Source organism: Mesoplodon bidens, assembly GCF_964165515.1.
Source record: "Mesoplodon bidens genome assembly, chromosome: 5".
NCBI lineage: Eukaryota > Metazoa > Chordata > Mammalia > Artiodactyla > Ziphiidae > Mesoplodon > Mesoplodon bidens.
Window position 1 is genome coordinate 60,878,995 of NC_138161.1, and position 18,522 is coordinate 60,897,516.

Here is an 18,522-nt window from a genome sequence, read left to right on the forward strand (position 1 = left end):
ATTACTTTTTAGTTCTTATTTTCATTTATGAAATACTAAGTCCAAACTATATGTAGCATAAGAAAAATTTTTCTTCCATTTCACCAAAAAACCCCAAAGCTATTAGAACTATTTATTTTTTCTTAGTAGGTACAAAATTTACTTCTGGCAGTCCAGGTCAAAACTTTGGAAGATAAGAATTACTCACCTTTGTAAACTTATCAGGTTGGACATTTACCTGTAACACATTAGTCTTGGTTATGTGTAAATCTTCTAAGTTGCCAGCTCCCAACAACTTTCATAATATTTTCTTCCTGCTATACTAATGGTGCTGATGTTTTTTTCCCTTCATTTTCCTAAAATTATCACAGAGTTCAGGCCGGGAGGCAAAAAGCCATATCCAAAGTTGGTGTTACACTATTGCCTTAATGGTCTTAAACAAGCTAGGTTTCATTTTTTAATAAAGACCTATACAAATCCTTTTTCTTGCCTCACTTTGCATTCTTGATTTATTACCAATTTCTCCTCTTCTTTTTTTTTCTTCCTCTCTGCCAAGATCCGCCTACGTTCAGCTCGCTGAACTGCTCTCTCTTCCATGGCTAGAAAACAGTAATGCAGTTGCAATATAAAAAATATAAGGAATGCTGCAAAAGAAATGTCTCCATTTTATAGTAAAATTTAGTGTCATTGTTAAAAGTTTTCTTTTAAGTTGAATGTTCACAATCTCAGAAATATATGTGTGTGCATAAAATTTATATAAAAATATAATTACAAGGCTTCCCTGGTGGTGCAGTGGTTAAGAGTCCGCCTGCCAATGCAGGGGGCATGCACAGGTTCGAGCCCTGGTCTGGGAAGATCCCACATGCCGTGGAGCAACTAGGCCCGTGTGCCACAACTACTGAGCCTGCACTCTAGAGCCTGCAAACAACAACTACTGAGCCCGCATGCCACAACTACTGAAGCCCATGCACCTGGAGCCCGTGCCCTGCAACAAGAGAAGCCACCGCAATGAGAAGCCCGCACACCACAACGAAGAGTAGCCCCTGCTCACTGCAACTAGAGAAAGCCGTGCACAGCAACAAAAAACCAAAGCAGTCAAAATAAATAAATAAATAAAAATTAAAAAAAATATATATATATATAATTACAGAAACTGCAGGTATACACACACACACACACACACACACACACACGCCCTACAAGTTAAAGACCTACAATCCCATCCTCAGCAATGATGAACAATTTGCAGATTAGTTATGTTTTTGTTCACATTTCTATTAGAATAACTGTTCACTGGTTTAAACAAGATAATCTGTCTTGATGATACTTTTAGTACGTGAAACCCAGAAACCAGAATTTTAATCTGATAATTCTTTTAATGAATGTAGAAAACTTTAATTACATGTAACAAATACTCTGAGAATAGAATCACTCCTCAAATCCCACTGAGTTTGCTACTTTCTCCTAAGTCACTATACATATGTCTGTATACGTAACAACAATGACAACAAACAAACTGAAGTTTGGGGTCATGACGATTACATTTTAAACTAGTTTTAAGGCCCGGATATCCAGATGGACAGGAAATGGAATCGTACTAGGCATCTGAAGAACTGGCATCTGAATGAATTCAAGTGTCAGACTCCTGTTCTTGACAGTCTATTAAATATCCATCCAAAACAAGCAAATGTGCAAGATGGCTTGACAATACGACTCTGTCATCAGTTGGGGTTTCATAGGCGGGGGGGGGGCATGGGTGGGAAGAGTATCAAGTTCTGCTCACCTAAGTCAGCCAATGGTTACTTTCGGTTCCTTGTGCTACGTCACAGAGAAGAAAATTTAAGTCCAAGTTTCAAGAATTAATAAAAAACTCGCCAGTCTATGTCTTACAGATATTAAGTGTCTGCTTTGCTGGAAAAAGAAGAGTGGGGTTGGCACAGATGGCAGGAACGAGACTCTCTTTAAGGGGGCAGAAATAGACTAGAGGATTAAAGTGAGAGAGCCCCGAGAGGCAGAGTCTGGGGTAATATGCCCTTTTTCCATCTCTTCTAGAGCCAGTCATTAAAGACTACTTGAAAAGTAACCAGGTGTTCTAAAACATGTGAAGTCTTTGATCGGATAATAATTTTTTAAAAACAATCACACCAAACTGGGCATTTCCTGAGCATCCTCATTGGTGGACAAAGAGGGCATAAACTGCTGACCTGGAAGAGAGTCAATGTAAAGATGGCTGATTTCTTCATTAACAGGAATGGACTTCAGGCACAGTGTCCTTCAGGTGACATCACTTCCTGTTAGGGCAGCAATCTTACCATAGATGAAAAATCAGATTTACAAACCACAATGTAATTGTCAAAATGCCTACCACTTCATATAAACATATGTTCAGTGCATGACTAAGTACAGAGTAAAAACAACTGGCAGATTCACTAGGGGGGTTCTGAGGAATACTTCTATTCTCATAGTATGGCTTGGTTTAAATAATGATTTCTATGCACATCAAGAATGTTATTAGAATGTCTGGTTTGATTTGTAGAGACGTGGATGGACCTAAAGACTGTCATACAGAGTGAAGTAAGTCAGAAAGACAAAAACAAATATATATCAACGCATATTTGTGGAATCTAGAAAAATGGTATAGATGAACCGGTTTGCAAGGCAGAAATAGAGACACAGATGTAGGGAACAAATATATGGACACCAAGGGGGGAAAGAGGCAGGGGGTGTGATGAATTGGGAGATTGGGATTGACATATATACACTAATATGTATAAAATAGATAACTAATCAGAACCTGCTCTATAGCACAGAGAACTCTACTTCACTCCGCTGTACAGTAGAAACTAATACAACATCGTAAAACAACTATACCCCAATAAAAAAAAAAATTTTTTTAATGTCTGGTTTGTGGATTTCATTCTAAAAGCCTATCATCAAGGCACAACCCATCATAAAATGATGTAATAACTTGATGTGGATTGCTGTTAGCGGATCAATATTTTAATGTTAACAAAGTACAGTGATAGGTGATCTTTATCAGGGTTTATTCTTAGCAGCTACGTGGAATTTTTTATTTGTGTAATTGTCCCATTTCTAAAATCACAGTCCAAATCTCAAATTACAGAAAAATGCTTAAACCTTTCAGCAATGTTTTGTTTGTTTGTTTTTTGTTTTTGTATTGGCTAGGAAGACCAGAAAATTTGGCAAAAAGGGTAGGAAAGAGTCGTGGCATTCTCTGGTGTATCCACTTCTCATGTGTCTACCCATCTTAGACCTTGACTAGGTTCTGCCGAGTCTCAAAACCCAAGAGTTGCCAGGATTCAGTCCCAACACATTCTACTCCAAGAGGAAAGATAACCACAACCAAGGCCCCACCAAGACAGCCCTGCCTTTCAGTATGGGATGAGGTGCCATCAGCTGCCTTGGATTCCTTCTGGGTCCAGACAGAGAACTTCGGGAGTCACCTCTACTACCTTCAGTCCCAGGGGAAACAACAGGCGAACTGCAGGGAAAAAAAAGGAACAGAATTCAGACCAATCACCAGCTTCATTCAAAGCCCTTGCACCTGAGGAACTCAACGCCTTTTACAAACTTTAATTAATCCTTACTTTCTGAGATAACTATGTATTATTATACCCATTCAATAAATTGGTGTAATGAGGCGTGGAAAGGTCGAGTGATTGGCCTGAGTCTATACAATGTGAGTCAGGCACTCTGATTCCCATCCCAGTGCTTCAAATCAATACATATCACCCTCTTCTTATCCTACCATTTATCACACATACTGAGTATCTCACAAGCATGTCTAAAACCATCTTAAATAGCTTTTGAGAAATTTGGACTCTAATTCTAGACTCAAAGATGTTTACTTTTTTTTTTTTTTTTTTTTTTTTTGCGGTATGCGGGCCTCTCCCTGCTGTGGCCTCTCCCGTTGCGGAGCACAGGCTCCGGACGCGCAGGCTCAGCGGCCATGGCTCACGGGCCCAGTTGCTCCGCGGCATGTGGGATTTCCCCGGACTGGGGCATGAACCCGTGTCCCCTGCATCGGCAGACGGACTCCCAACCACTACACCACCAGGGAAGCCCCAAAGATGTTTACTTTTATCTCAAACAACTACAGACTTAAGCTAGGTAAGTGGCCATAACCAAGGGCTGCTCCATTTGGACCTAATATTGTCTGATCTGGTTCTCAGCCCTAAACATACTCAGAAATCCAGAAATTGAGTTAGAGCAAGTAAGCATTTTTCTCTTTTACTGGTATAGTGACAGAGCTCCTCAGACAAAGGCAGCCACCATACAAATGCTAACTATATAACGGGATCCTTATAGGCAGCCACTTGCCTTAAATACGTTTTGGTACCTGTCACATACCAGTCACCATGCATGGGGCTTCTCTGCTTTGCGAGTGCACAGTAAAAGAAAAGGAGTAATTATAGAGTCCGGACGCTGGGTAAAGTTCAGGAGCCTTTCGATCACAAAGTAAAAAACGCCAAATAAAGAGTCTAAAGAGTGTTCTGATACAATGGACATACTTTGGAAGCGCCTGGCAGGTTCTTTTTCGTTCATCTTCTCCGGGGTTTGACAGCAGGCAGCTCTGTGTGTCAGCACGCCCTGCTGCCCGCCGAGCCTCTGCCAGCCGCTGGTTTTCCCTCAGCTCCAGAATTGTTTTCTGCTGTTCCTGAAGTTTCTTCTTCTGCTTTTCAATCAGCTGTTGCTGGAAGATGTGGCGGTTATGGAAATGACCCATGCACATAGGCTCTGCTTTCTGGCTGCTGGTTCTGAGCTTCTCTTTGTTGCCAGGCTGTTGGGAGGGCTCAACATGTAGGGCCTTGTGCGGTTTAGTGTCAGATGTATCCAGAGGGACATTCTGGAGGGGAACCTGCAAGATGTCCTTTGTTGGTCTTCCTAGGTGGGGGCTGGGCACATAACCACTGGTCCCCGAGGGAGGCTTTTCCCACGAAGGGGGGATGGCAGCCGCCTGAGAGAGAAGAAATGTGTGATAGCTCAGCTATTTAAAGGACTGTACTGGTGAGATCCAACTCTACCTGGTCAGCACTGTTCTGTTCAATGGCACAAGTGCCCTGCACCCCAGCCAGAGCTGCCCTGTGCTCCTGGCCTGGCCATCTCAGAAGCCACCAGCCTTAGCCCCTTGAGTCACTCTTAGAATGTGCCCTGCTGCTCACCACAGAAGCTGGTGGGAGAGCGGGTACAATCATACGAACCACTGCCATGGCCAGGATATCTGGAATCAGAAAAATGTGCTCTTAGAAATATCTAATTTGGATAGTTTGTTCGTGAATTAGGCATGATTACTCCAGATATATATTCCAGGAATTTAATCTGCACAAATTTTGCAGGAAATTGAAAATATTGTGGCAAAGTATATACTGTTTCTCAAGAATGTTTGAAAACTAAGGAATCACTTTACAAATCAATAGTAGCTCTTTAATAATAACAATAGCTCTTTATTTTTAAAAATTTTTATTTATGTTTTACATCTTTATTGGAGTATAATTGCTTTACAATGGTGTGTTAGTTTCTGCTTTATAACAAAGTGAATCAGTTATACATATACATATGTTCCCATATCTCTTCCCTCTTGTGTCTCCCTCCCTCCCACCCTCCCTAACAATAGCTCTTTAATAACAGCTCTTTCAATGTCTCTCTTGCCACCAGTAAATTAATCACAAGGTATTTGTCTATTTCAGGATCAAGGCCTAGATTAAAGCATACAGCTTTAATCCAGCTATTCCCAAACAATTTATTTATGGGAAATATTTGCAAGCCCATGATCATTGGGCAAATATCTGCATTATATAAGAATAATGCTACCTAATAATATTTTATATTAGCGTATGGCTTAATAGTTTTCAAAGCTTTATCACATAAATCTCATTTAACAGACTGAGGTGTCATACTCAATTACAAATTCTATACAGATGGGAAAGACGCAGAATTCTTAATCAGAAAAATTTATCCTGGCTAAAATAATGTCACAGTTAAAATGTTTCTTCTAGAATAGTTTGATTCCATGGTCTAAGCTCTGATCAGTTTTTGATTCTGTCACCTGCAGTGGTGTAGGGAGAAAAATACTGTGAACTATCTTATTATCTTAGAAGCTTCTAGCTCTAGCAGGGCACCATATTTGGGAACTCAAAGATATTTTTCATAATGATGGAAATATTTTCCATAGACTCAGCCAAAGTGAAAGATGTGATATATGGAAACTCTGAAATGTTAAATATTTTTAAAAATAGTCTTCTAGGGCCTCCCTGGTGGCGCAGTGGTTGAGAGTCCGCCTGCCGATGCAGGGGATACGGGTTCGTGCCCCGGTCTGGGAGGATCCCATATGCCGCGGAGCGGCTGGGCCCGTGAGCCATGGCCGCTGGGCCTGCGCGTCCGGAGCCTGTGCTCCGCAACGGGAGAGGCCACAACAGTGAGAGGCCCGCATACCGCAAAAAAAAAAAAAAAAAAAAAAAAAAAAAAAAAAAAAAAATAGTCTTCTATTTCAGAAATGTCAGTGGACATTTATTCATGAGAACACCTGCTTAAGCAATTTAGCGTCAAGCAGGGTTTGTGTTTTAGGCCCTTTTAAACTTTGTGGTAATGATACATTATTAACACAGCAAGACTGTAAAAGCCTTGAGTACAGCAACAAGATTCCTTTTGGATCATGGTAAATTTTTAAGGTGAAAATAAGAGAACGGGAGAAAATCTTAATGGTACAGACTGTACTTAATAGAACAGGACTGAACAGTCTGGCTCAAGTAGAGAAAATCACCTATTAGCTAACTGATAATTTCAAAATTTTTCAAGGTATAAGATATGGGTTTATGCGTTCCTGTGACTGTACAATTAATGAGCATCTAACTACAGATTTTATATTGTCATTTGTTCATGTTACACTATATACTCTGGACAAGATCAGAATTTATCTAGTAACCTACAGAGTCTATTATAGCCTTTTATTTTAATTTGCTCTATTTTTCACAATTTTATCTTTTCTTGATAAAGTCTTTTGTCTTGACTTCAGAGATCTGGAGACTTTTCTCTTGAGTCTAAATTATATATACATTTAGCAATTTTTCTGTTTTATGCAGGTAACAAAAGACTTTCTGCTGACTTTTTCCATTTGAAGATAACAGTGGAACTTTGTGAGGTAAAAGGTTCCACAGAGCTATTGGGTGGAACCGATAAGATTCTCTTAGGTCTCAAGGGAAACAAGATTATCTAACTGAGATAAAGGTACATAAATTGCCTAGGGGAAGGGACAAAGTAAGCATCCTCATGATCCCCCTTTGTTGAGACACTAAGCTTAAATTAAAACCAGCCTACTTGCTGGCAGTAATAACAATAATCACAATAAAAAGCAAGGCTGGGAATCATCCAAGTGCTCAATTTAACTTCACATATTTGAGTTAAGTATTGATACTTAAAGGCATTATGTAGAAGGTGGCAGGGGAAGGGTTGGGGGAAGGATAGATTGGGAGTTTGAGACTGACACAAACACACTGCTATATTTAAATAGATAACCAACAAGGACCTACTGCATAGCACAGGGAACTCTGCTCAATATTTTGTAATAACCTAAATGGGAAAAGAATTTGAAAAAGAAACAATACATGTATAAGTATAACCGAATCACTTTGCTGTACACCTGAAACTAACACAACATTGTTAATCAATGATACTCCAATATAAAATAAAACTTAAGAAAAAAGAAAATGAGTTAAATAGGTTTCCCTACAGATTAATAATTCTGAACTTAGAGCACAGAATTTAAAATAAATGTACAATGTAAAAGAATGAAATTAGAACACTCCCTAACACCACACACAAAAATAAACTCAAAATGGATTAAAGACCTAAATGTAAGGCCAGACACTATAAAACTCTTAGAGGAGAACATAGGCAGAACACTCTATGACATAAATCACAGCAAGATCCTTTTTGACCCACCTCCTAGAGAAATGGAAATAAAACCAAAAATAAACAAATGGGACCCAATGAAACTTCAAAGCTTTTGCACAGCAAGGGAAACCATAAACAAGGCAAAAAGACAACCCTCAGAATGGGTGAAAATATTTGCAAATGAAGCAACTGACAAAGGGTTAATCTCCAAAATTCACAAGCAGCTCATGCAGTTCAATAGCAAAAAAACAAACAACCCAATCCAAAAATAGGCAGAAGACCTAAATAGACATTTCTCTAAAGAAGATATACAGATTACCAACAACCACATGAAAGGATGCTCAACATCAGTAATCACTAGAGAAATGCAAATCAAAACTACAATGAGGCATCACCTCACACCAGTCAGAATGGCCATCATCAAAAAATCTACAAGCAATAAGTGCTGGAGAGGGTGTGCAGAAAAGGGAACCCTCTTGCACTGTTGGTGGGAATGTAAATTGATACAGCCACTATGGAGAACAGTATGGAGGTTCCTTAAAAAACTAAAAATAGAACTACCATATGAACCAGCAATCCCACTACTGGGCGTATACCCTGAGAAAACCATAATTCAAAAAGAGTCATGTACCACAATGTTCATTGAAGCTCTATTTACAATAGCCAGGACATGGAAGCAACCTAACTGTCCATCGACAGATGAATGTATAAAGAAGATGTGGCATATATATACAATGGAATATTACTCAGCCATAAAATGAAACGAAATTGAGTTATTTGTAGTGAGGTGGATGGACCTAGAGACTGTCATACAGAGTGAAGTAAGTCAGAAAGAGAAAAATAAATACCATATGCTAACACATATATATGGAATGTAAAAAAAAAAAAAAAGTGGTTCTGAAGAACCTAGGGGCAAGACAGGAATAAAGATGCAGATGTAGAGAATGGACTTGAGGACACAGGGAGGGGGAAGGGTAAGCTGGGACAAATTGAGAGAGTGGCATGGACTTATATATAATACCAAATGTAAAACAGATAGCTAGTGGGAAGCAACCGCATAGCACAGGGAGATCAGCTCAGTGCTTTGGGACCACCTAGAGGGGTGGGATAGGGAGGGTGGGAGGGAGATGCAAGAGGGAGGAGTTATGGGGATATATGTATATGTATAGCTGATTCAGTTTGTTATAAAGCAGAAACTAACACACCATTGTAAAGCAATTATACTCCAATAAAGATGTTAAAAAAATAAATTAAATAAATGTACAACTAGGAAAATTATTTGTATTCAAATATGACAGACAAATAATTTAAAACAAAACAAAACAAAACTGTATATAGTACCAAACACTATAAATAAACCAAAAAGACAAATAAAAACAATGAAAAAAACCCTGCAGAATATATAATAATAAAAGCATCAATAGTCTTAAAAATATAAAGAGCTCCTATAAACAAGAAAAAGATATATATTCAAGGATAAAAATGGATAAAAGGCATCACTATTCATCTTTCTATATCCACTTTCAGATACATATATATATATATATATGTAAATGGAAAATATAAAAAATGTTTAACCTCACTAGTAATAAAAAAATGCAAATGTTGAAGCAATGGTAACACACAAAATATTTTACCTGTCAACTTGGCAAAAATGATAAATATGTTATCAAGCAGGAAAACAGGTACTTCTTTGACACAACCTTCCTGGAAGGGCAATTTGGTAAAAGTCTTTAAAATATGCATTCTATTTTTAAGTATTTATCCTAATTAAAGCCTTATGGATGTGTGCAAAGACTTAGCTACTTGTTCCCTGAAGCTTTGTTTATAATAGTGGCAAACTAGAAACAACTTAAATGTCCAGCAAGAAAGAAGGAGGTATACAGTCTAGCTCATGGTTCATGATAGATTTCATGCAGCCATTAAAAAAGATGGCACAGAATGACAGTCCTTAACCAGGGGTTATTCATCAGGTTCACCCGTGGAACTTTAAAAAAAGTATGGTGCCCCACACCCAGAAATTCTGATTTAGTAGGTCTGATTCTGTGTTATACTCTCAGTTGGGAACTACTGTTACATAAGTAGATTTAGTGACACAGAAAATTCTCGTTATATTGCAGAAAATAATTTTAGAAAAACAGATTACGTTATTATTAAGTAGAAAATATATTCTCATCAAAGTGGGTATAGAGGGAACATATCTCACCATAATAAAAGCCATTTATGATATACCCATAGCCAATATAATACTCAATGGTGAAAAGTTGAAAGTCTTCCCAATAAATTCAGGAACAAGACAAGGATGCCCACTCTCACCACTTCTATTCAGCACAGTATTGGAAGTCCAAGCCACAGCAATCAACAAGAAAGAGAAATAAAAGGTATCCAAATTGGAAGAGAAGAGGTAAAACTGTCACTATTTGCAGATGACATGATTCTGTATACAGAGAACCATAAAGACTCTACACAAAAACTATTAGAACTAACAAATGAATTCAGTAAGGGGACTTCCCTAGAGGTCCAGTAGTTAGAACTCCATGCTTCCACTGCAGGGGGCATGGGTTTGATCCCTGATTGGGGAACTAAGATCCCTCATGCCATGCAGCATGGCCAAAAAAAAAAAAAGGAATGCAGTAAGGTAGCAGGATACAAGATTAACATACATAAATCTGTTGCATTTGTTAATACTAACAAAGAAATACCAGAAAGAGAAAGCAAAAAAGAAAATCCCATTTAAAATTACATCATATTGGCACAATACTGTAAATCAACTATACTTCAATAAATAAATAAAATAAAATTGTGTCCAAAAAACTCCCAAAAAACCTAGGAATAAACTTAACCAAGGAAGTGAAAGACCTATACACTGAAAACTACAAAACACTGATAAAGGAAACTGAAGGTGATTCAAAGAAATGGAAAGATATCCCATGCTCTTGAATTGGAAGAATTCATACTATTAAAATGGCCATACTACCCAAAGCTATCTACAGATTAAATGCAACCCCTATCAAAATACTCATGACATTTTCCACAGAACTATAACAAATAATCCTAAAATTTATATGGAATCTCAAAAGACCCAGAATTGCCAAAGCAATCCTGAAGAAAAAAAAACAAAGCTGGAGGCATAACACTTCCAGACTCCAGACAATTCTACAAAGCTACAGTAATCAAAACAGCACGGTATTAGCACAAAAACAGACATACAGATCAATGGAACAGAATAGAGAGCCCAGAAATAAACCCACACACCTACAGTCAATTAATCTATGATAAAAGAGGCATGAATATACAATGGAGAAAATAGTCTCTTCAGCAAGTGGCCTTGGGAAAGCTGGACAATCTCATGTAAATCAGTGAAATTAGAACACTCCTTCACACCATATACAAAAATAAACTCAAAATGGTTTAAAGACCTAAATATAAGACATGACATCATCAAACTCCTAGAAGAGAACATAGGCAAAACATTCTTAGACATAAATCATAGCAATATTATCTTAGATCAGGCTCCCAAAGCAAAAGAAATAAAAGCAAAAATAAACCTAATCAAACTAAAAAGCTTTTGCACAGCAAAGGACACCATCCACAAAATGAAGAGACAACCCACTGAATGGGAGAAAATGTTTGCAAACAATGCAACTGACAAGGAGTTAATATCCAAAATATACAACAATGCATACATCTCAATATCAAAAAAGCAAACAACCCAATAAAGAAAATGGGCAGAAGACCTAAATAGACATTTTTCCAAAGAAGACATACATATGGCCAACAGGCACATGAAAAGATGCTCAGCGTCACTAATTAGAGAAATGCAAATCAAAACCACAATGAGGTATCATCTCACACTTGTCAGAGTGGCTATCATCAAAAAGTCCACAAACAATAAATGCTGGAGAGGGTGTGAAGAAAAGGGAATCCTTATACTGTCAGTGGGAATGTAAATTGGTGCATCCACTATAGAAAACAGTACAGAGATTCCTTAAAAAAAATAAAAATAGAGCTACCATATGGATCCAGCAATCCCACTCCTGGGCATATATCCAGAAAAAATGAAAACTCTAATTTGAAAAGATACATACACCTCAATGTTCATAGCAGTACTATTTACAATAGCCAAGACATGGAAACAACCCAAGTGCCTATCAACAGACGACTGGTTTAAGAAGATGTGGTGTATATATATACAGTGGACTATTACTCAGCCATAAAAAAGAATGAAATATTGCCATTTGCAGCAACATGGATGGGCCTAGATAATATCATACTAACTGAAGTAAATCAAACAGAGAAAGACAAATATTATGTGATATCACTTATGTGTAGAATCTAAAAAATAATACAAATGAATGTATATACAAAACTGAAATAGAGTCACAGACATAGAAAACAGACTTATGGTTACCAAAGGGAAAAGGGAAGGGGGAGAGATAAATTAGGAGTATGGGATTAATGGGTACAAATTACTGTATATAAAACAGATAAGCAACAAGGATTTACTGTATAGCACAGGGAACTATATGCAATATCCTGTAATAACCTATAATGGAAAATAATCTGAAAAAAAATATATATATATAACTGAATCACTTGTGCAGTATACCTGAAACTAACACAATATTAGAAATCAACTGTATTTCAATTAAAAAAAGGAAGAAAAAATACATGGCCTTCTTTTCCTGTATTATGACAGATTAGATATCCTCAATGACTTGACTGAAGAAAATTTCAAAGCTAAATACAACATTAAAGAGAAAAATCTGCATATGCCTGAATAGAGAAAAGACAAGATGGCTATACTTCAACATGTGGTTATTTATTGGTGGTTATCTCTAAATGATAGAATTACTGCCTATTTTTCTTTTTCCTCTGTCATTTTCTCCTGCCAAATTGCTACAATTAATACATATGATTCTTCTTATTAGGAAAATAAAAACTTAAACATTCCCCTCTTATAAGTCACAAGCTCATTTAGAAAGGAAATGCCTGACAATCAAATAAGAGGTGGTCAAGGGTTGTAAACAATGCTTTATATATCTGTTCCTGAAAGAATCTTTCACTTAGTTGTTTTCAATTCCCTGTCTATATTACGTCTCTACCAAGTTTCAACTATACTAGTTTGTATGTGATTATAAAAGAGGATTCAGTTCAAGAAAATCAACACTGACTGAAAGATAAACTTTGTGCACTGTAGCAAGCAGCTCTCATCTTTTAGATAGCCCAGGCCAGGCAACCTGACAACAGCTAACATACCCCAGGCTATACAAGTATAAAGCTCAAAAGCAGGAAGACTAAGCAAAGGAAAGGCAACTTACCTCTCCATTTCTAGGTGGATCCTCCACGGCTGCTGCCTCGTCAAGTAGACCGATGCTTGATGACACGTTTGCACTGAGTTTCCCTAGTGATGCTGCCTTCAGCAGCTCATTCATTTTCTTCCTAGTTTCCTCCTTTGTAACAGCCAGCTCTCTCTTTTGGATCTCTGCACGATGCCAATGCTGCCATTCTGTAAAATGGTGTCGGAGAACTTGTTTCCGGTTATAGTCAGTGGCCAGTTGTTGTTTTCTAAGAAACAAAGCACTTCCCTTAAAAAAAAGAAGCCATTTACTGCTTTTTGGTTGATTATATAAATGAAATACACGTCCAAATGCCCAGAAATGCTCCATTTTAGCTCCAGCTTATTCTTTTATTTAAGCTCAAAGGAATCATCTTATAAAGCTCCCCAAGGCAAAGGGTCTGCTCAGAGAAGTCATTGGCACCTCAAGGCACTGCTTCAGAAGAGGGACTGTTCTGTTCTATCACATCACAAAGGCGTATTAAATTTTTTGATGACCATAAAATAGTTTCTGAGAGCTTTTGGAGGGGAAGGAGCAGAAAGAATAGGTATTCAAACAACTGCTTTAAAAAATATGCATACATGAGGCAGATACTCAGCTATACTTGCCAATCTAAGAAGGAAGACAAGAGGTTTGGGAGAAAGAGAAAGGAACGAAACTTAACAAGTGAATTGTCAATAATTAAGTATAAGACTTATAAAACTCAGCATGAAATTATGAGGGTGGATCTTGTGAAAGAAGGACTTGGTCAGGGAAAGGATCTCTATAGAGAAGGTCTCACTTACCAAAGCCATAAACTGAGTGAATGAAGAACTGCTTTGTGAAGACACTTGTTGAATCTTAGAAACGTGTGAAGGGCGTACACAAGGCACTTGCTCTCAGAGAACTCACTCACAGTCTAGTAGGGGGTCTGATTCACTCCCTTCCTAAGGAGGAGCTCCTTTTGATTCCTGGAAACTTCATGATGTTAGGGGACGTGCCTGAGTGGAGTTGGGAACTGCCAGCTACCTTCCCCTCCCAAAGGGACTCTCCATTAGGAGACATGTTTGTGGTAGCCAGTTGAGAATTCAAGTGTAGAGATTTCTGAGATCAAGCTATAAGTGGATGATTATTGTCTCCAAAGAAGTGAGCTGTAGAGCTTGGAACCTATGTCGCAACGGGGGTCAGTTTCGAGGTTTAAGATCTAAGATTGTTTAGATACCTACGTGATTTTATCTTGTAAAGATGACTGGAATAAGGTCTCTACAACACTATTTGCATACCCATTTCTGTTAAACATAAATAATGTTTAACCCTCCTCATGGACTTTTTGGGGTCATATCAAAAAAATCGTAACATTTTAAGCCAATGAGTCAGAAGAACATTTCTACAGCTCTTAAATGCTTAAGTGACTTTTAAACCTTTTTTGACTGCCACCTAAAGAAAAAAGTGTCACACTATGACTTCAAAATAAGTTGATGTGTGTACGTGTGCATGAAACAAAAGTATATATAATTGAAACAAAGGTTCCACCAAACGATATTCACCCTTACTACCAGAGATGTACTCCAATGTTTCTTTTCTAATCTTTTCTATTTTTTAAAAAATATGCCTCATCTTGAGCCTGATTTTAGGACCCATTAATGAGTTAAAACCCTTAGTTTGAAATACTACTCTAGAGTCACAGAATTTAACATTATGTCGGAGAAGCTGGGTGAAACAACCAATTAGTGAGAGTAGTGTTGACTGAAATAATAGAATTCAGGGTAAATGCTAACAGCAATTCTGCCAAGAGCATATTTCATTATATATAATTGCTTCTTTCTAATGCAATGATAGATAATAAATACGATTGACAGATGGTTTTTATAATAAAAATACAATATAGGTGGTAATAAACATCTACATATAATATTTTACTTTGATGGAAAAAAGAAAGTATCTGAGACTGAATAACCTTGAAATAAAAATTTTAAAAGAAATAATAATAAATCAGGTAGCAACGCAGGTAAGAACAAAGCTCCAAAAATATCAATGTCTAAATAGTGAAACAAACAAAACACCTGATGGCATTTTACTCAAGTAAGTGGAAATCATGTATTTCCACAGAATAGAAGACGTATGTTGCTCTGTCTGATTAACGTAAAATTTGATTTACATCAATCTGCTTAGGAAGGAGGAGTGTGAAATTTACCTGATGAGTTAATTTCATGTTTTTACAGCATAAACAGCCAAAAGCCACACTGGAGTTCTGACTGTCAAGGAGAGGGTTATTTGGACAATATGAAAAGGCAAAGAGAAAAATATTTCTGGTAAATATAACAAAAATACTAAACAGTAAAAAAAAAGGTGGGTTAAAAAATGTGTGTTACAGTGGTTGAGAGTCTGCCTGCCGATGCAGGGGACACGGGTTCGTGCCCTGGTCCGGGAAGATCCCACATGCCGCGGAGCGGCTGGACCCGTGAGCCATGACCGCTGAGCCTGTGCGTCCGGAGCCTGTGCTCTGCAACGGGAGAGGCCACAACAGTGAGAGGCCCACATACCGCAAAAAAAAAAAAAAAAAAAGCGTGTTAATTATTGTGTTTAGAGCCCTCTCTATCATGATCATGCAGGAGATTTGAAGATGTACTTAAGATATCTATGTTCATGGGAAGGGTAGGAACACAGAAGCTAGGGATCCAGAGACAAGACTGGTTCTGCTCTGGCTCACTTGATGTTCACTTCAGCAGAGTGACAATATTGCAGGTAAGTCCATTTCTATACTTTTTTTTTTAAAGAATGGATGCACTTATAAAGTTATTTATTTTATTTATTTATTTTTGGCTGCGTTGGGTCTTCATTGCTGCACATGGGCTTTCTCTAATTGCCGCGAGCGGGGGCTGCTCTTCACCGCGGTGCTCAGGCTTCTTATTGCGGTGGCTTCTCCTGTTGCGGAGCACGGGCTCTAGGCACGCAGGCTTCAGCAGTTGTGGCACACAGGTTCTAGGCACGTGGGCTTCAGTAGTTGCAGCGCGCAGGCTCAGTAGTTGTGGCGCACGGGTTTAGCTGCTCTGTGACATGTGGGATCTTCCCGGATCAGGGCTCAAACCTACGTCCCCTGCACTGGCAGGCGGACTCCCAACCACTGTGCCACCAGGGAAGTCCCCATTTCTATACTTTTTAAATGATGACACTAAAAACACAAATATTTCTGAAAGTGAAAAATCACTTAAATTTCTTAAAAGCTTAGTCAGATGTGATTTACTTGGGCATGCTAACCCAAAGAAATGGTTCCACAGTTCCCAGATAATCATAAAATGAAGGACAGAGTTACTTTATGGAAAACATCCTATCCCAATATGTTTCCAAGCTGAAATCAGGTAATTTCTGGCAAGGGTCTATAAACTGATCATTGTAATTATACAACTGCACGCAGAGAAAGACTGTCTCTAAAGACCTAAGAATATAAGATATATAGGTTTAAATAGGAATTTAAATATGAACCAGGATACTTAGAATCAACACCTCCAATGATACTTAGTTATTGATGCACATTCTAAAACACAGTAGTCAGAAGAACACCAACTAGATATAGGACACTGGGCAAGCAGCTGAAAGTATCTAAATTCCTCCTCAAAGATGGTGTCACTCTAACGACAACAACAAGCCCTATACTGCCTATCCTACAGGATTTTGTTTTTAAAGATGTAATTAAATTTTAAAAAGAACCTGAAAATATAGAACAAATTCACATGTAAGGTAATAACACTATCTTAGGACACGACTACTAGATATCTAAAAAGTGTCTTGAATTTTTTAAAGGGAAATGAGAAATGACAAATAAATAACCACATACTACTGATCTGATTGAGTACTGAAATCTGAACAGAACATGAAAATAGCAATGATGCGAACAGCTGCATTTGGGACAGGCAGGTTCAGCAGGAATAGGAATGCATAAGCTAATGCATTCAGAAATGCACCAGGTAGCCCCCCAGGGAAAATGTGGAAGATAACACCGTTCTGTTTTCAAGAGTTTTAAAGTGAGCCAGTCAATGCAAGTCTGGTGCTCCTGCCTCTCTGGCAGATACCAGGAGCTTTATCAGCTTCAGATGCCATGCAATTTCTAGCCTCTCAACTGGATACCCAGGTGAGCACGGAGGGAAGGGCAATGGACCATGACTAACAGAGGTGCTGCATAAATGACTGCCCTAACGTACGCTGAAATCAGGAGTGCTGGGAATGGGGAATACCTGACAGTCTCTTTTCAATTCAGTCTCCCCACCCCTAGGCTAGCCTGGCGGATTCACCCCAGCCTGTTCCCACACAAGCTGCATATGTGCTGGTTTACCAGTTTTCTCCTAGACTGAAAAGTGCTCTCTTCTACTTAGCCACGATCTGTCTCTCTCAGAAGATGGGACCAAACAGTTTCTATTTTTAAAAAGCTTCTTGGGGGATTGTAATGCATGATAGCCAAGTCTATGTCACTCCTAAGTTTTTATGTTATTGTGCCTTCTGTTGCAATTATTTTTAGTATTTGGGTAAATTTTTAACTTCTTCACTTAGATTGAAAACTCCTAGAAGGCAGGAGTACCCCTGCTGGTACTTAAGAAAGAGTCTAGGGACTTCCCTGGCAGTCCAGTGGTTAAGACTCCACACTCCCAATGCAGGCGGCCCGGGTTCAATCCCTGGTCGGGGAACTAAGATCCCGCATGCCTCATGGCACGGCCAAAAAAAAGTCTAGTACACAGTAAGCATCAGTAAAGCTGACTCACTGAATATATGCTATCAAACAGAATAAATGAATGAGTGAATGAATGAATGCCATGGTTTGAGGGACATCATAGGGCCAGTTTTTCCACTGGCCTGCCACTGTACCCTCAAATCCCCATCACTTACATTTTGGGCACTGTTTCCAGACAATGCCTATTAATGTATAAGTCTCCTGGGAGGGATAACATCAGTTGAGGAGTACAGAGACAGAGCATGAGGGGCTAGAGGGACACAGGGAAGAGATAAAAGCCTGTTCCAGGAAAGGCCCAAAGTATTTGGTACCGAGTACCAAGGCTCAGGAAGGGTGGAAAGAGGAGGTTGAAACAAACCCTGCTTCTTCCCAATTTGTCTAGGGCTGGCTGTAAATTGAGAGAAGAAGGGAGAGAGGAGGAATGAAAGATCTGGAGCCAACTTTCAAAAGTGAATATGCTAAAGAATTAAAAAATACAGTTCAAATTCCCATACCACCATGTCCAAGGGTCTAACTTAGCGGGTGTACCAGAATTTTGTTGTACTGCCTGAGTGGTTGAATCCTTAGTTAGAATTTGGGAATATTTGTTAA

The 18,522-nt window shown here is 38.5% G+C and overlaps 1 protein-coding gene across 3 annotated transcripts in view; it reads right to left on the reverse strand.

Moving 5' to 3' along the window:
- The window catches only part of CCDC191 (coiled-coil domain containing 191), a 106,232-nt gene that overhangs the window by 38,172 nt on the left and 49,538 nt on the right, over nucleotides 1-18,522 (reverse strand). For all 3 annotated transcript variants that reach the window (XM_081235003.1, XM_081235002.1, XM_081235004.1), the window contains 4 exons: nucleotides 13,212-13,458; nucleotides 4,512-4,957; nucleotides 3,369-3,481; nucleotides 496-578 (listed from right to left, as the gene is read on the reverse strand). In XM_081235003.1, the coding sequence (XP_081091129.1) occupies nucleotides 496-578; nucleotides 3,369-3,481; nucleotides 4,512-4,957; nucleotides 13,212-13,458 (889 nt within the window). The remainder of the gene's footprint in view (nucleotides 1-495; nucleotides 579-3,368; nucleotides 3,482-4,511; nucleotides 4,958-13,211; nucleotides 13,459-18,522) is intronic.